We start from the raw sequence: 18,892 nt of genomic DNA, 5'->3' as shown, positions 1-18,892 counted from the left end.
GAAATGCCTTAGACTAGGGCTTTGTCAGTTAGCTTTGCTGTATAATAATCCAGCCCAAAAATTAGTGGCTTAAAATAACAAATATTTTTGGTTTACAATTCTGTGCATCAGCTACTTGGGCAGGGCTCAGCTGGATGGTTCTTCTGCTAGTCTTGCTTGGGTCACTCATGCAATCACAGTTATTTGGAGGCTTGTCTGGATGATCTGAGATGGCCTTGCTTATATATCTGGAGGTTGGTACTGGTTGTTGGCTGGACTACATGTCTCCAACAGGCTAGCACAGGCCTTTCCATGTGGGAGGGATGCTCCAAGAGCAAAGCTTGATGTACAAGTACTTTTAAAGCCCTATTTGCATCATGGATGTTGTTGTCCCATGGCCAAAGCAAGTCACGTTCCAAATGTAGAACAAATATGAGAGGGATTCCAGAACCCAAACCAAGCATCTGGCACATTTCTTCTCAATTCACCTTCCCAGCTGCACACTTCCTCCTTGATCTCCCAGCCCTTTGTTCCACTTCTGTTCAGCCCTCAGCTTTGGGGTCCTGTTCTGGTAGACCTAAGAGCTTGGTTGTCCCAGTCTACCTCTTCATCTCATATTTATAGGTTATCTCTCTCTCCTTCCTTTGGCTTGTTTGGACTAGTCCCGTGGTCACTGGCCATGGAGTGGACTTCCTCTCCTCAACACTCATATTCTCACACTCTCTCCTTCTTGCTCACCCATGAGTATGGACAGTCTCAGCCATATCATGTCTGAATACTCAACCCTAAATAAGGGAACAACAGAAATGTCAGGAAAATATAGATAGTTAACCTTTGCACAATCAAATTATTCTCTCCCACTTGCCTTTTGGGGGTGGGTAGGGGAAAGGTGATAAGCTGACTTCATTTTAAATCACACTTCATTTCTTTATTTTCTGTTTCTCTTTGCTTAAGCACATGTATGAAGAGACAGTATGAATTATAGTGCCAACAGGAAGAAAGAATAGTGCTATATGTTACACACCTGGGCTGTGGTAAGGAGACCAGTGCCTGGAGTTAGAAGGCCAGACTTGAGTTCCCATAGCAACTTACCATGTTGTCTTGGGGAAGGGTCTGTACCTGTAAACTGGGTATTACACGTTTGGAAGTATTGTTGAGAGATTGTAGTGGCATTTTATATAGATATATGAAATCACTTAAACACTCCAAAACTTTACAGGTTCTTTGAACACTTAACTGTTAGCCAAAGCCTCGATGCCTTAAATGAATAAGCCCAAATTGAAAAGCAACTGAGGTACAGAGCACAGCTGGATGACAGAACCTTATGATATCCCACAGAAGCATATGACCCCTTATTTTTCAGTGTTTTAAATTCTCCTTTTTGTGTTAGGAAATGACGAGAAGTATCATTTTATAGGGCCTAGGTTTGAATATAGACTTGGCCATTTAGAGACTGTGTGATCTTTGACCATAGTTTTCTTTTTTCTTTTTAGAAGTATCTTTTTTAAAAAAATTAATTAATTTTTGGCTGCATTGGGTCTTCGTTGCTGTGCGCAGGCTTTCTCTAGTTGCAGTGAGCGGGGGCTACTCTTCGTTGCAGTGCGCAGGCTTCTCACTGCAGTGGCTTCTGTTGTGGCGGAGCACAGGCTCTAGGCATGCGGGCTTTGGTAGTTGTGGCACGTGGGCTCTACAGCGCAGGCTCAGTAGTTGTGGCGCATGGGCTTAGTTGCTCTGTGGCATGTGGGATCTTCCCGGACCAGGGCTCGAACCCGTGTCCCCTGCGTTGGCAGGCGGATTTGTAACCACTGTACCACCAGGGAAGTCCTGACCATAGTTTTCTTAATTGTTATCTGGATGTGATAATATTTCTGACACGTGTGGGTGTGAATCTAATATGCCGTGTAGACTGTTTAGCATTTGAAAATTTTCTATCAGGATAAGCTCTGGTTGAAATACCCGCAGTGGTCACAGGTGCTGCCCTTTGACCTGGAGCTGAGCACAGAGAGATGTACGTACCCATTCTCACCCGGGAAGCAGCTTCAGACCTGTGCAACTGGACGTGACACCATGAGATTCCCCTCCTCCCTTGGGCTCCAAACTTTCAAGGCAAGATGTGGCTTTGATCTTGGGCCCTCTGCAGAAAATCTCTGTTGGCAAGCCTAGCCATGACAGCTAGGCTCTGCAGTGGCAACTTTCTGTAGACAACACTGAAAAAAATCTAAACGGCAAGTACTCTGGAGAAGACTTGATGAGGGTAACCAGGTGTGTGCTGAGAACGCAGCTGGAGAGAGTTGAAACTGTGCCAGATAGCTTCACATTTTAAAAAGGAGAAAAAATGAAACCACCCTTTGGAGAATCTCTGGAATTGGCTCCACTGAGGTAGTCTTGGTTAACCAGGGACACCAAGTTCCCTCCACTGATTGCCTCTGGTTAATTTTCTCTGCGACTTGACAGAAAGGAATGTGACAAGTTCTGTCTCTGAGCTCGCAATCATGCAAGACAGGGCTGTGCTTGTCCTTACTGACCCAGGAGACGAAGAAACCAATTAAAACTTCTTCTCGCGTGTCATCCTCCAATGGTGGTATCAACATAATGATGATGTTCTGGTCCAGAGCGCCCGCGGAGTAGGTGCTAGTGATTTCTCACAGTGTGGATTTGGGGGGACCACCTGGCCCGGCCCAAATGATCATTTAGCGGGTAGTTGGAAGGCTTAGGAAGAAGGACTCGCTTCTGCCTCACAAAACACCCTAAAGGAGGCAGGCTCTGAGGCTCCAAGGAATGCAGCACTTCTTGGATTCATTGGCGTAGGGTGGCTGAAGCTTCTTGAAGCCTGCAGACCCTTTGCCCAAGAAATTCCCATGATCAGGACATTTGAATGAGTCTGCCTCTCCATGGCCTCCTGTTCAGGGGTGGATCCAGATTTTGTGGAGTATGAAGCTTGCATAATTTGAGGAGGCCCTCTTAAAGGCAAAGACTATAATTACAAATGCAAAATTAGGTATGAAGATGAATGTTTATTTGGAATAAAAAATACATCAAAGCAAATTAAAAATTTTTTAGGTTGATGGATACTGCACATTAAAATATTTAGAAAACAATCTTCTTGATACTAAATGTATCTGTATAAGAACTTTTTTCTATTTCTTTTCTGCAGATTCCCTTATAAGTTCATTATGTAATTAAATTTTGTAGTGTTTTCTATAGAGAGTAGATAATTCCATCTAATTGAAAATTGATTTTTATTTTTAATATTTAGGGATGTTTCTTTCAGTTTCACCATTCATTATTGGTAATTCTACCACTGAATTATTGGTGAAAGTTTTAGAATTACTAAATTTTGGGAAAACTCTTACACATTTCTCTCGTCTGTGAGCTAAAAGATTTCAAGACATTTCAAGTTAGTTGTGTTTGAGTACGTGTGTATATACATACTCAGCAACTTAAATATTCTCTGAATTGATAAGTTCATTAACTGTTTTATCGTCGTTTTTACGTTGGTCCCCACATGTGTGTGTCAGCATGGTGCGTGGTAGAAATATTACTGCAGGCCATTCCTACTGGTGCTGTTGTAGTAACAGACACAGAAATGACTACAAACCACAGAAACAGACCCACTGAATCCTAATTCAATGCCACTCCTTCACCATTTCCTCTTAGGTCCCCAGAGTTACTCTGCAGCTACTCCAGCATCATCCTACTCAAGCAGAAGTGTGACAGACGAAGTCCTACCAGAGAAAGACAATGCTCTTAACTGATTGCGGTTCAAGTAACCTACGTTTGCAGGTTTTATGAAAATGTGTGACCATGTGACTCTATTACCAGGGCCTCCCCGGGACCCTGGAAAGGGCCTATGTAAGCGTGCAGCCCTCACGCACAAGCTCTGTTAGCTCTGTGGCACGTTTATGTACGAAGATTTACTCACATTAGACTGGGCCTACTTCCCTGGATGGTAGAATGCAAGGCTTCCCATCACTAGTCACCAAATGTTGAGGCATGACTGAGACTTCAAGCCAACTCCGTTGCCCAGTGTTTCCTTAACTTGAAGATCTTGCCAGTTTTGAGTTCCATTCCTTCATGTTCTCACCTTCATGAAGGAGATGAAGAAAAGGTGAAGCTTTAAGGAATTTGGCTCTAAGAGGGTAATAGGTTTGGCCTGGACTTTGCCGTCCATAGCAGAAAGGGCTTCCCCTGGGTTCTCTAGGGCCATTGTCCACATAAATACTTCTAATCACCTCACGTCAACACATCAGCACCGTTTTGGCAGGCTACTCTCTTGCAGTCTCACAAAAGAAATACTGTGCCAGCAAGCAAGAGTGATCAGCTGTCTGGCTGCCCCCCTAGAACTAGCACCTGGCTTGAGGCTTCTGGACGACCTGATGGGCATGAGACCTAGTGCTCCTTGCAGCATCCAGTGGGTCCCCTGTGTGGGGCAGAGGATTGGAGAGAACCTTGAAGGGGAGAAACCAGGACTGGGGCTGAGGCCCACACAGGTCCAAGTGAAGGCATGGGGTATCCTACCTGAATGATGCTGTTGGCCCCTAGGCAGTCCTGGTACTGAACTACGACTGAAAAATTTTTGAGGAAGACACTCCAAAGCACGGGGGCCCCTGAGGTGCCTCTGCCTGGGTCAAAGGGCAGCACTTGTAGAGTACTGGCAAGATTCCTTTTCTTTTTTTTTTCTTTTTTTAATGTATTGGTAATGACTGTGAAGGATCCAAAGATAGAACCTGCTGGAAAAGGCAAGTTTTCCCTGAAATTGTTCACTGTCATTTTAATTGGTTTTATTTAAATAATTTTCTTAAAGAGTGTGGTGACTGAACTTTAAGAAGTAGTAAGTGTGTTTTGTCTTGGGTGATGAAATACATTAATGTTTTGACTCCTGACCACTTAAACCTGCTGTATTTCAAGCTTACCTCCTTGGTGGGACCTCCTTTCTCATCTTTTCCATGTGTTCCTTTTCCCATCATCCTCATACCAGTGATCCTTTGTGGTCATTCCTGGATGTCACTGGTTGAAGATTTGAAAGATCGATAACTTTGTTGTCCATTGTCCTGTCTTTATTTAGGAAATGGGGCGTGATGTTGGCAGATGGAAGCCCACACTGGATGAGGATGCTCGGACCCTCTTTAACTCACACCCCCTTTGGCTTGTGAGCTTTGCCTTTTCACTGTCTTGGTCTTGCTCACTCCCAGGGTCCGGTGCTTGTTCTTGTGTATGATGTTGACATAGCTTGTGTATGAACAATGCTTGAAGGAACTTAGTTTGGAACATGTAAGGTTGAAGGAAGATATGTGAGCTTCAACCATCTGAAGGGCCATCACATGGAAGACAAGAATGACTCATTCTTTGTGACTCCCAAGTAGCTAAATGGAGACAGTGGGGTGGGAATTCGAGGAAGATTCAGTCTCCGGGGAAAGAAAAACTCTCTTCTTATGGTTGTTAGAGGTAGAATGAGCTTTCTTGTGGTGACCCTTTGGCAGATATGTGAGGGACTGGATTCAAACATCGGTTGGATTTGGAGTTCAGCTGACAAGCTGAAGTATGAGAAAATTGGGCTGACGTCCCACGGTTAGAGAGCATCGTCACAGAGTAAGGGCAGCCCTTTTATTTCATTTTTATTTTCTCCTGGAAACGGCATCCTGAGTCTTTGACTCTTGTGTGCTGCATCCACCATCATGTGTTTGCCCCTGTACGCTCTGCTGGCAGGCATCGCTGGCAAGGACCCCGTTCTCTCTGCTGATACTGGCTACCTCCTCTCATTGATAGGCCCCTGGTAGTCATGCCTCTGTTCACAACCTGCTGAATCAGCTTGCCTAGGGCTCAACTCTCTGCATGTGGCTTGGGAGCTGACGTGCGGACTAGTCCTTCCCAATGCCTGTGATTCCCTGAATCTATGACTCTTGCCTTATTTGGTTTGGGGTCTCAGTGTTTATCTTGACCGAACAGTGGGTCCCACTGAGGGGATGGATCATGGAACACTCTCACCACTATGCCCCACCTTTTCTTTTTCATTCTGTCCTTCGTAGAGTATTGATTTCACAACAGATTCTCAGGAAATGCTTTCTAACCTCCCTGGCTTCACTAAAACTGTCCTGTTTGTCTTTTCCTCCTAGCTCTGTTCTCCTTTTCACCCAATCCAATGTCTCATTGCCACCAGTGAGGCCACTGAGCAATGCTTAGCTCCACGAGAGGCTGTCAGATCGTAAAGGATGCTGCTAATCCCTGTTTGCGTCCGTGCCATCCCCACGGTTTAATGATGAATGTCTCCCTAAAGGAGAACCAATATATTTCTCATGAGGCCTTTGGAAGTAATTTCTTGCTTTCATTACTAGAAAAAATAAAGTTTTATGGAGCTGCATATTGTGAAATATTTTACTACATGGAATCTACCCTTCATCATTTAAAACAAAAATAGAACTCTATAGGAAAGAAAAGTACAGTGAAACAGTTAAGTGCATTCATTCTTTCTTAAGTGATCTGGACTTAACCTCACCTGCCCAGAGAAAAGCTGGGCTGTGTCCCAAACAGTAGGAGGGAAAAACTAGCCATGCCAGACACTCACAGCAAGTTGATTTCAACCCTCACCCACGTCTTGTCCTGGGAGCAGACAGGACTCAGTCAGCTGCTAGGCTGTGCCTGTCAGGTATGGTCTGTGCTCCTTGCTAAGCCTTTTGTCTTTCTGGACCAAGATCCTTAACCTTTGTCACATCACTGACTTGGAGTGCCTGCTTGATCACCTGGCAGAAGTGACACCAGCTCTGGAGTACCTCAGCCTGCTGGGAAATGTGGCATGTCCCAATGAGCTAGTCAGCCTGGAAAAGGATGAGGAAGACTACAAGAGATACAGGTGAGTATCTAGGGGTTTGAGCATCGTGTGAGAAGGGAAAAATGACATCTTTGGGGAGATAATATTATATTCTGGGGTGCATAGATGTCTGGTAAGTATCAGTGACCCCTTCATGCTGTATTAAACTTTCCCCCTTGGGTACCCTATAGCCAGGGTCTCCCTTCATTGAGGGTAAACAAGAGTCAAGAAACATGAAAAGATGTTGAGTGGTATAGGACAGGCATTGACAAACTTTTTTGTAAAGGGCTGGATATTAAATATTTTATGCTTTGAAGGTCATATGTTCTCTGTCGCAACTATTCAACTCTTCCATTATAGTGCGTAAGTAGCAGTGAACAGTTGGTAAATGAATGGGCAATGCTATGTTCCAATAAAACTTTATTTACAAAAACATGCAGCAGGCCAGGTTAGACCCATGAGCTATTTTTTGCTGGCCCCTGCTCCTTGTCGTAAAATCTTCCTGTCTGCTTCTGAGTCACTATTTAGAGAGAGGGTACTTCCCACAAAGGTTTAGGGCGCTTATGTACAATCCCAAGAGGAAATCCTATGAAGCATATGGCTTTGTTCCATAAAGCTATGCCTCCGTGTCCACCAACAATGGGATTTGATGGGCTCCAGGTAGAAATGCTTTTTTTTCTTCTCTCAACTGCTGAACCATCTGCTTTGAAATACCTGATCCAAACTCACTTCTCTTTAGGGAGTCTTTTTGATCTAACCCATTTTACTAAACTCATTTTTCCTCTACACTTGGAATTTTGTATGCTCTTGTTCTTGATTATTGTTTTGTAAATGTTTTGAATGATCTTTTCATATGTGTAGTGTAGCTTTTCTCTCCATTATGATGTGAGCTCTCATTAACACCCCACCTGAATCAATGTGGGAGGGAGGGAGGGAGGAAGGAAGGAAATGTAAGGCAGGTAGGACTACTGGAAAATAAGTTTGGGAGGATTGGGGAGAAAGGATAATGGTTCAAGAGGAACTGGTTCTATTGGGGTTCAGATTTTTAAATCTGTGGTGACCCACGAAGGAATGTAGTTGAGGGCAAACATTTTATATAAAGGCAAAGCTGTAAGAAATAGTGAAGGTTATTGAACACTGTATGTTAAAAAAACATACATATACATATACATGTTAGCAAGAGTACAGCAGAAATTCAGCTGTACTTCTTTACTGGGAAGAATTTTGTAGGAATCTTAGACTATTTTTAAGCCGTCTTAGAATAAAGCTCTATCCCTACTTCAAAAGAAATGCACTAAATCTTTTTTCCTCATGAAGTTTTTTATTTGGGATGTGATACTGTCGATTTGAATATGATTTCTATTAGGAGAAATGTGGTTAATATCCAGCGAGTGAATAATTAAAATTTCTAAATCAACCTGTTAAGTTAATCACTTAGAACTTAATTTTCTTCTTTAACGTTACTCTTATCAACTTTGAGTAATTTAACAGCTTGATTTCAGCTACGAAGGGGTCATTTAAAACACTTTATCTTCTGGCAGCAACTGATTATAAGATATATCTTGGAAGGGTCAGGAGGTACAAGAAAGTTCTCTCAGTTAACATTTTTAGTAAACCAGTAATCGTTTGGGAAATTCTCGTCTGTTTTTCGACTTTTTTCTTTAGATTTCTGGTTTTAATGCTTTAAAATTGCCCAATAAATTTTATATATGTACATATACATGCATGTGTGTATGCACACATTCACACACATTCATTCTTTCATTCACTGATTCATGGAGTTATATGTGAAATGAACTGTAGGTGCATTTTTTTTTTAGAATGAGAGTAATAGAGTGAGGAAAACCTCCCACTCCACCTTACTCTATTCAGTCTCAAAGAAAAGGTTGTAAAGGAAAAAGAAAAGCTAATACTATTTTTGTTGTTATTGTAACTAGTCGCATTGGAAAAAATACTTAGATCCATGGTGTGAGGGGTCAGATGAAAAGATCTGATGTGGAGTCCAGCTTTGCCAGTGGGACCTTTAAAATGGGGAGGACAGTTTAGATCAGTGACCCTTAACCAAGGCTATACTTGTGAATATCCAAGGTGTTTTGATTCATTTAGTGGCAAATGCAACAAAATAGTCAACAGATGACTTTGATGCTCAGTCAGGAACTGCTGGACTAAGGGACACTTAAAGTCCCTGTCGGCTCTGGTGTTCTGAGATACTGTCCTCCCAAGCAGTTACAGTTCCCCCTTGATCATCTCATACCATTTTATATATTCCATCATGTATATTTCTCTACTTCATATATGTCGACATCCAGAGAATGGCTTCCAGAAAGTCAGGACTGCGTCTTCTTGCCCTTTGAAGCCTTATCAATACTGAAAGTAGCGCTGGCTGTGTAATGGAGACTTGGTAACTGTTAACAGGAGGTGGCTTGAAATTACTGTTCCATCTGAGAAGCTGAGTACTTGTAGGGAAGTGTAGGGCCCTTTGGGCACCTTGGCTGCCCACTGCCTATTTAGAATTAGATCCACTTGGATGTCAACAAATGCACTTAACAAGCAAGGAACTATCCTGCAGAATCTACCCAAGTGTTGGTCGCTGGGTCATGATTCTTTAGGGAGGGCTTGATTGTAAAACAGTGATCGTTCTCCTGGGCTGGCCTGAGTACGCTCCAAGCACACCTTCCCCACTCCAGGTCTGTTAACCCCTGGAAGCCGTGGAGGGCTGGGGCTGGGGAGGCTGTGTGTTAGTGCACATATGTCAAGGTTGCCATGAGGAGCTGGATTCTAGAGGCCACACACAGCCGAAATCACATCTGGTCAGAACTACCTTAGGAAGTCTGTAAGTCACCCACAACACCGGCAAAATGCTCACCCTCTGAGAGAAACAGGAACTAAGAACAGTGGAGGGAACATTCAGTGTGGGCCCATCCAGTTATACATCGACTGCACGGCCTCTGATGCTTGAGTGGAGCGGCAGGCCTGTTCTCTAGCAATTCTAGATTTTTTATTTCTTTTACTTATTTTTTATTTCTGCTTTAGCAAGCACTGTCACCCTTGCATTTGGGTGAGATGAATGGGTGGATGAGGGAGTTCTGTTCAGTGGTCTGTCAGCAGCCCTGCTTTGTTCATCCTGGAGTCTGTGCTTCATTTGCCCCTGAGAAATTTTAGAGTTTCACGGTAAGACTTCTGAATCCTGAGTTCCTGTGGCATTTGGGTTTCTACAAAACAGTGTAGCCACCATTTGTTTCCTTTTGGTAAAATATCTTCCTGGCCCTTCATCCGCAAAGCGTGAGGTCAGCCTTCCTTCTAGCTGTTACCCAGAGCCTAATAGTAGGGCCTCTATGTAAATTTATGGCACATTTTCACTTGAAAATGGCTTAAAAAATGAATGATATTTCTACAGCTTACTGTTTTTCACTTTAAATACATTTTCTGACAATATGTCTTCTATTAATCATTTAAGCAGTAGTAGGAGCCTTAAAGGAGTGTATTCAGAAGCAAGAACCCATGGTTCATTTAGTGCTGTCTAGAAAAATTTCACATTGATTGGCATCCTCTGTGGTTATGTGATGTAATATTTATAATATGTCACCCAGCCATACATCAAAACAAGTACGTCTCTTGTTTCATTTCCGTGAGATATGTTGATTTCAGAGAGGCCAGTCCAGTTTCAGGTCACATGGTGGACAACCACTGGACCAGAAATGGGAAGTGACCGGATTTATGGAGCTATTGGAAATGGACCCACAGTTGCTTCAGTTTCTACTGATGCTTTCCTCCCCTCCCCCCCACATCACCCCTTTTCCTTCCTCACTTACCCCTGTGCACCCAGTTGGATTTTCTTGGCACACGTCCCAACAGTAGAATGGGCCCCTTAAATCCGTGAGTGAGCATGAACATGCTCCCTAGTTGCTGAGCGGTGCCCTGGTCCTGCTGGGGCAGGAACTGAACCGGGCCTGGGGTTTCTCTGTGCCGTTCATCACAGCTCATAGCTGTTAACGTGATGAGCTGTTATAGCTCACCATGTTATTACAGGCGCTGAAACCTGCCCCTGCTTTGCCATGTATACACAGTGGGCTGCTATTTTGGAATGAATGTTGAATGGAGGTGCATGTTGAATGGTGGTGCTGGACCTGAAGATCCAGCAGCCTTCAGGACTGGGGCAGGAAAGGATGGGGAAGCCGAGATGAGCCAGGGGGCCACCACTGTACTAAGGTTCTCCTTGGGGCCTCCGGTGGACTTGAATACTGGCCAGACAATAAATCAAGTATGGGGAACTTGGATGCCCAGGACGGTCTATTTCTTGTCTTCCTTTGTCATTCTTTTCTTTCCTCTTACTGCAGGAAAGACAGTAGAGTGGAAGTCAATGGTGCACAAGTGCTAGACCTCAGGCATCAAATAAGGGAGTTGGTCTCATGGTCTCTTAGTGCCCCTTCCTCCACTAAATCCTTCTGTCACTAAATCCTTCATTCTCTCCTGCCACTCCAATCTCTGGTTGGCTTCTCCTTCCTCCCTCCTCCTCAGTAGGCCCCTCTGTATTCCTTACAACTTGAAATTATTTAAAACGTGACACCCTTTCTTTGTTGCCTCCCAGGGAGCAGCCCTGGGGCCTGCCCAGTGTCTGTCTCACTCAGCCAAGGGGAAGGAGGGAGGGACCTGCCATCGTCTGCTGGCCGTCTTGGGCTACCAGCATTTCCCAGCCATAGAGGAGCTGTAAAACTTGTGGCTTACATAACCCAGTGAGCATTTTCCAGCTAATCTGCAATCTGGGCTTTGAAGATCACAAGAAAGCAAAGGTCACGGCCCAGAGATCAAAGTGACAGAAGCCCACAGCGTAATTGCTGGTGACCCTCTGTCGAGGGCCTTGGTCTGTCCTGTGGGTGTATTGTTTGCACTGAGACTTCAAACGGTGCTGCCGGTGAACGGTGAGGGAAGTCAGCTGGCCTTGGCCGGTCGTCAGGCATTCATTAATGCTGTAGGTGAGCTCACCTCAGCTCATTAGACAGCATTGTCATCTCTCCACTCACAGTGTTTGTTCATCCCTCTGTGGTCTTTATTGACTTTTCCTCACGGTTCTCCTTCACCTGGTGATGTGAAGGGGTGGTTAGACAAGGAAATTGGAGTAATAAGAAAGGAGGATATGGATGCATTTATTGTAAATTAACTTGGAGGCACATGGAATTCAAGCCAGCTAAAGCTTAAAAGAGGCGGGGGCAGCATGTAGCCCTTTCCCTTCAGGGCACAGATGGAGAAATGGAGGCTCAGGAAGGTGGCAGAGGCTGAGCCAGGATCACACAGCAAGCGAAGCCCAGAGCCTGGGCTCTTCCCTCTGCCCCGTTAGTCCCCACGCTTTTTGTTGGGAAGATCTCCCTCTTGTCGTTTTGTCCACTCCCCCCCCCGCCCCCCAACACTTGAAAACTTTGGTCTCTTCCATAAGCCGCATTTAAGCCGCTGCTGACTTTTCAAAATTCGTCAGAGACGTTTAGCTGTTGATCGGTGCTTTTGATCAGCATGAGGTAAGCAGTGTTAACCAAACTGGGTTGAGATCATCCAGTCCAGAGCAAAGAAGCTTGATGTTTTGTTGGCGCGTCCACGCTTTTCTGTTAAGCTTTGTGAAAGTTTGAGAGCAGTTCATGGATCACCCTTGCTGCCCTCGGGGCCCCCGGGTGGGGCACCAGTCACCAGGTCTCCCCCCTTCCCGTGCATGGGAGCAGGAAGGCAGCAAGAAGCAATAGGAAGAAGCATTGGGTGCTGTAAAAGGAAGGAAGTGGGGAGAATCCCAGTGACGCCACATCCAGTTCCCTCAGGATCTGGAAATGTGGTGTTTCTTGAGTAGTAGAGTCTCCTCAGAGGATGAAACATGGCAGGCAGCCCCAGGAGCAGACACTGGAGATCTGTCTTGGTGTTCCTGTGGCTGTGCAGAGGGCCTGGGGAACAGCCGGATCCCCCGGGGAAGCAGATGTGGGCAGAAGACAAGAGCATCCTCCCTTCCCTTTGAAGTCTAGATGAAAAATGCCAGAGCTTTGGGATTTCGGTAGAGAAAATTGATTTGGGAGCAAACAAATAAACAAACAAAAAAGCCTTTCTGCTGTTCCTTTTGTCCCCCCTACCAGTTGTAGGTAACCGGTTACTTCCTAAGAGAAGTTCTTTCAGGAAGTGGAGGATCCTCTATGAAAAGAGAGAGAACCCGAAAAGCTCTGTGTGGGGCTCTCACTTTTGGAGAATCTGTTAGCAGACAGAGACAGATGGGTCTTTGAACAACTTCCCAGGGTTACTGGTCTCCTCTTGATAACCTCACCTTCCGTATCACAGCCAGGAGGGCCCCTGATTTCACTCCCTACCCCTCCCAGCCCTCCGGCTTTCTCCCAGCCACCTTGGGAAGGTCAGGAAAGTTGGCATTGCCCTCTGGAGCAGGGGACCTGAGCCTTAGAACTTAGACAGATCTCTTTTCATTAAGCAGTGCCCTGGCTTAACAAGCAGTTTTATAAATCTGAAGCTGTCTCCGGGTGCTGCAGGATTTATAGACGGGGGTTTCTGCCATAAAGTGGTTTATGATGGCTGCCTTCTGTGTTATTAGTAGCTGTCTCTTCCTTCAACTATTGCTGTTTGATAATAGCTTTAAAACACCCAGAATTACTTACCTGCAAGCCCCATTCCCAATAGCCCCTGTTGACAGTCTGAATAAGTTTACTGCCCTTTTGTTGTACTTTACCTTCAAAACAAACTGATTGAACCATCAATAGCTCGTGGAAGCTGACAGAGGCATGTCATCTGGACTAGCCCTGGTGATTGCAGGTTATCTGGGGGAGTTAACCTCACCGCATTGTTAACTGAAATGTTTTATGTACTGTGCAACTTTAGGATATGGCTGTGATAACCCCAGTAACTAAATAATACATCACAGTAAAGAGATTTTGGTGCAACAAATAACCCTGGATTAAATTTACAAGGGTTGAATTGATATTGTAAAAGCCTTCATTCTGTGGCTTCGGGAATCCTCTCTTGTATTTTTATGGCAAACTTGTATTATACTCAGGATTGAAACTGCAGCTTTTGACACCCTGACATGACCTAGAACAAAGGGAAATAGATCTCCCAAGACCAGAATGGGACAGGCAGGCAGAAAGCCCACTGGACTTACCTCTTGGCAGTAATGTTTGGAGCCAGTTCCAAACCACCAAGGGGCAGGAAGGTCTGGTAGATGTGGCTGCTGTCTGGGCGCTGGGTACCACAGACGTTGGAGCAGGACAGACCATTAGCAGAACTGGAAAGGAGACCCTTGGTGGCCTTACCAACCTCATAATTCCAAAACTGTTATTCCTCGTGATGTTATTTTCACTTGCACAGTGGTTCGCAGCAGGCCTAGTAGCATCAGCCTCACCTGGGAACTTACTAGGATGTGAATTTGAGACTTCCTTCCAGATGTAGTGAATCACAAACTCTAGGGGTGGGGCCCTGTGATGTGTGTTTCAACAAGGCATCTGGGGGATGCTGATGCCCCTCAACTTTGAGAACAACTGTGCTGGAATATAAGCTCGTTGAGAGCAGAGACCTTGTCTGTTTTGTGCATCACCTCATTCTCAGTACCTAGTTCAGTTCCTGGCAGGTGGTAGCTTCTTAATAATTATTTGTTGGGTGAGTGAATTTGTAAGTAAATGAAAGAAGACATCTCTTAAGAGACGAACTTTGGGCCCTGAGCTGAGTTTCCGACTGAACTATCTGGGACAAGCCTTCCTAGTGCCTCTCAAACATCTTTAAGCATCGACCACCTGGAAACCCCAGGCTGGCCAACAGGATGGGAGTCAAGTCACCTCTGGTTTCAGGGGTGACTGGCAGCCTATTCCATGGGTGTTTCTTTGGTTCTAAAAGAAGAGTGCTCTGAAAACAGCAGCTCTTTGTCATCTAAAATTTTTAACTAGCTTAAAAGCCAGCACTTCTCTCTCTCTCCTTTGATTTCAGGGCTGTGATCCAAAGTGGGGCAAAATGACAACGTGCTGTCTGTTGTCACTGTGGTTCCTGCCAGCCCTGTGAAGACATCTTTCATTCCATCATTAAACACTGGCTGATTTTCTAATACTGATGTTTTCTTCCCCTGAATATTCATCTTTTCCCACCCTACACTTAGTGGGTGTCTTTACTCCTTTGAGCGTCACTCCTGACATATTGTTTCCATCTGTACATGTCTTTATTTGAAAGAATCTGTTGTCATCAAGACTTTGCTGCTACAAGCAGAAGATGGAAGTTTTTTCTGACACTGACTGAGGCCAGTGGGAGTTCTCCTGGAGGATAGAAAGGTCATTTGGGCCTTTGTAGAGCTTTTCTAATTTAGGGTAAGCTTAGGCTGCATTTGGAGAGGGAAATGCTCAGGGAGAAGCAGGAAAGAAGGTAGTGCATAGTTTGAGGCCAGGAAGGAAGCAGGAAGTAGATCGTCAAATTTCCAGGACCTCAGATGTTGGTGTGGAAGTTTCAGGGGAGGAAAAGGATACACAAGAGAATTTAGAGTATTTTGACTTTAAAAAAGAGTAATATGAAGGCTGTGATCAGAGGCCTCTAAGCTGTTGTCTCTGGCACCTGAGTGATCAGCTAAATCTTTTACCTGGGCAAGCATATGCGAGGCCACGGGGTGATGTGAGACCACCTGATGAATGGGGAAGCTGGCCTTGGGAACCCAAGGCTTTGCTGAGGAGGGAGGCCTGCTACACACCTCAAGTAACATGTGTACTGAGAGAAAGCTCAGGGCTTGGGCTGCTTTAGGGCTTGGACCTTTGAAGCCTTCTTGAGATTTCCTGTTCCTCTTTCTTTGTGCTCCCAAAGCTACTTTGTGTATAACCTCAAACTTGGCACTTACCTACGCTGATTTCTAATTTCTTTGGGTGAGTCTTTCTTCCTCATTACACTAAGACCCTCTTTTAAGAGCAGGAACCATGTTGTAATCACCTCTGTATACCTAGGGTCTGGCACGTAGTAGGTGCTTAAGAAATATTTGTGCAACTGAAATGAACTGGTATTTTATGGAGTCCGTTCTAATGCTACTTTCCTAAATGGTGTGAGGGTGAGGGGGAAAAAAAAAAAAACCTGGTCCCTGCCTTCAAAAAGCTTATAGTTTAGGTGAGGACATTAACTGAACACCAGCAAAGCAATTAAAACACAATAAAATGGGGGCTTCCCTGGTGGCACAGTGGTTGAGAGTCCGCCTGCCGATGCAGGGGACACAGGTTCGTGCCCCGGTCCGGGAAGGTCCCACACGCTGCGGAGCGGCTGGGCCCGTGAGCCATGGCCACTGAGCCTGCGCGTCTGGAGCCTGTGCTCCGCAACGTGAGAGGCCACAGCAGTGAGAGGCCCACGTACCGCAAAAATAAATAAATAAAATGTTAAATTGCAGGGTGCTGAAAATGCCTCCTGGGAGTGTTGAGAAGGGAGAAAGCAACGCGGGCTGCGGGTGCAGGAGAAAACTTCCTGCAGGTTGGGATTTGGAAGATGAGTGGGTACGGAGGAGGCTGGGTACAGGGAGAAAAAGTCAGATTCCCATGGAAATGATTTATTGCTCTTGACGTTGGGTCCTCAACTCTTCTTCCTAAGCAGGACAGGGTCTAAACAATTGCTCCTTTGATTGATGGAGTATGGGGGCTTGATGGAGAGCATCTGGATTGGTGACTACCATTGAGGAAGGAGACATATAGGCAGGTGTCTATATCTTTTATCTATCCATTTATATGTTTATGTACCTGTCTCCTGGCCAGGCAAGTCTTCTTGTCAACTCCATACACCTGCTTGATAGTTCATCACACAAGAGGTCGGTCATTGGGTTATCCTTGGAGGCCGTAATGGATCCCAAAGACTCTTTTCAGGGGGATGGAGACCATATAGCATTTTGGGGGCTATTAATATCCCCTAGAAACCAACTCTCCTTGTTTCTCCTTGATGGAGATAATCTTCATAGTGCCAGTGTAGAAGTAACTCAGTGATGATGAGAAAAAAGTCCTCAAGACCCCTGTTTGATTCCTCAAGGAGCATTTCTCAGCTATATGTGTTTCTTACTGCTATCCCAAAGTTGTCCAGGTTATTATTATTATCTTGATGGCAAATTAAAGTTTCTTGTCTCAGCTTCAAAATGAAGATTTGCTGTTATCTCAGAGATGAGAATGATCCAGATGACATTAATGGTATGATCAGGTTGTAGGTTATTTTCACTGAGAACTTCTTGTGTAGCAAAGATTTTGGGTCCATTTTTCAGAATGGTAGAAGGTAAGCACGTTGATAGGATCTTACTGGCTAATCCGTGTGTGTGTGTGTGTGTGTGTGTGTGTGTGTGTGTGTGTGTCTACCATTTTGAAAGTTTAGTTGTGTATCTGTGTAAAATAGAACCATTTGGATTTCCCCAAAGAGTGGTTATTCATTCTTTGTGAAAGAAGAGAGGAGAGGCAGGAACCAAGGTCTAAACTTCTGAAGACCTAATGGTGTAGTTTCGGCTCATTAGACAAATTGCATGAAAGTTTGAGGCTGTCACCCCAGTCTTCCTGAGTTACCTCTGACTGTTCTCTTCCAGATGCTTTGTTCTGCACAAGCTGCCCAATTTGAAGTTTCTGGATGCTCGTAAAGTAACCAAACAAGAACGAGAGGAAGCTTTGGTCAGAGGGGCGTTCATGAAGGTGGTGAAGCCCAAGGTAAGCCCTCGACTGACTGTTCTTTGCAAGGATTTATGCCTCACCTGTTGGGTACTCTTTGACCCTGGAGGAAGTCCTCCTATGTGTTCAGAATGCAGGAGGAATCTCACACCAGGATTTCATCCATGGATATACTGTTGGCCAAACAAGAAGTAGAACTGGATATAAACTGGGTCTTCCTGTGACCCAGCCTAGGGGACCTTATTGGAAAGGTAATTTCAGGCAGATGGCTCTTGTACCAATAAAGCAGCATCATACACAGCCCAATGGTGACGTTCCTGGGGAGGATTTCGGGCCTCCTGGAAAATGTTTTATTTACAAGGTGGGGCCTCTGCAGGTCTGTAGCTAAAAAAGGAGAAACAGGAAAGCATTGGGCATTTACTGTTTCTCAGGGGGGTAGTATTCCTCTAGTGCCTCAGAGGGGGCCCTTCTTTCTTGGGACCAAAGGGTAGCTGGGGGAGAGTGATTTTCTCTTGTCCACAGGTGAGGGCTCAGTAGCTCTTGGAAATATTGTTGGCAGGGAAGGTGATTTTTTTGACAGTGTGATCTGGGACTGGTGTGTGCTTCCGTCGTGTAGCTCATGGGAATGCTGTTTACTGACCTTTGCTTCGCCAGCTGAGTCTGCTTCGAGGCCATGGGATTGAACGTGGCGTTATCTTAATGACAACGTTGATGAGGCAGGGGAGATTTGGCTTGGGGTCCTGGATTCAGACACAAGGAGATTATTAAGGACATGGGCTTGGGAGGAGCTGGGGTCCTTCAGTGAAGCCTGAGGCTCAGGAATGGACTTGATGACCCCTCTGGAGGTCCCTCACTGCCCTGGAGCTCTGTGGCGCTACGGTCACTTCCTGTGGGATCCTAGCTCGTGTGTTGAAAACACTAGCCCAGAAATCCTTGAGGTCTCGTTTGTCCTCACTGATTGACTTGGAGCACTCTGCACACGCATTGGAAGTGATTAAGAGGGAAAGAGGAAAAAACAAACAGAACCAAAACAGAAAAATGAAACCTCTTCCGTCAAGTTGCTCAGCTGGCAGCAGACCTCAGGCCACTTTCTTTCCCTGAATCCACGAGGTGCAACTTATTTCCCGTTATGCTGAATAAAATTGCTAACAGTTGTGGAAATGTATGATATGGAGAGTATAATACTGGCAGATAAATGCATTGTTACCTGTTTCAACATGTGGGAAGTTGAGTGATTCGCTTCGTAGCTATTAAAGTGTTAACAGTTTTACTAATGGAGGCACTGATTTGATGTATTGCTCATGACTGCCTTTAGTTATTCCAGCTTTTGTCCAAAAGAAATAATTTATTTCTTGGCCTCCTTTTTTTTTTTTTTTTTTTTTGGTTAAAAGATTCCAGAGACAGCCCGTGTCACCAAACCAAAGTACGACAAATAGACTGTTTATAGTATCTTGGGTTCCTGACCATCCTGAATTTCTCACCGTCGTGT

The 18,892-nt window shown here is 44.9% G+C and overlaps 1 protein-coding gene across 1 annotated transcript in view; it reads left to right on the top strand.

Moving 5' to 3' along the window:
• Positions 1 to 18,892, top strand: part of LRMDA (leucine rich melanocyte differentiation associated) — a 1,109,211-nt gene that overhangs the window by 594,888 nt on the left and 495,431 nt on the right. The window contains exons 4-5 of the mRNA XM_060286382.1: positions 6,689 to 6,826; positions 17,325 to 17,442. Of these exons, the coding sequence (XP_060142365.1) occupies positions 6,689 to 6,826; positions 17,325 to 17,442 (256 nt within the window). The remainder of the gene's footprint in view (positions 1 to 6,688; positions 6,827 to 17,324; positions 17,443 to 18,892) is intronic.

Source organism: Globicephala melas, chromosome 16 (genome assembly GCF_963455315.2).
Source record: "Globicephala melas chromosome 16, mGloMel1.2, whole genome shotgun sequence".
In the NCBI taxonomy this organism is placed as follows: domain Eukaryota; kingdom Metazoa; phylum Chordata; class Mammalia; order Artiodactyla; family Delphinidae; genus Globicephala; species Globicephala melas.
The sequence above is the reverse complement of the archived record's forward strand: the minus strand, read 5'-3'. Positions and strand labels throughout refer to the sequence as shown.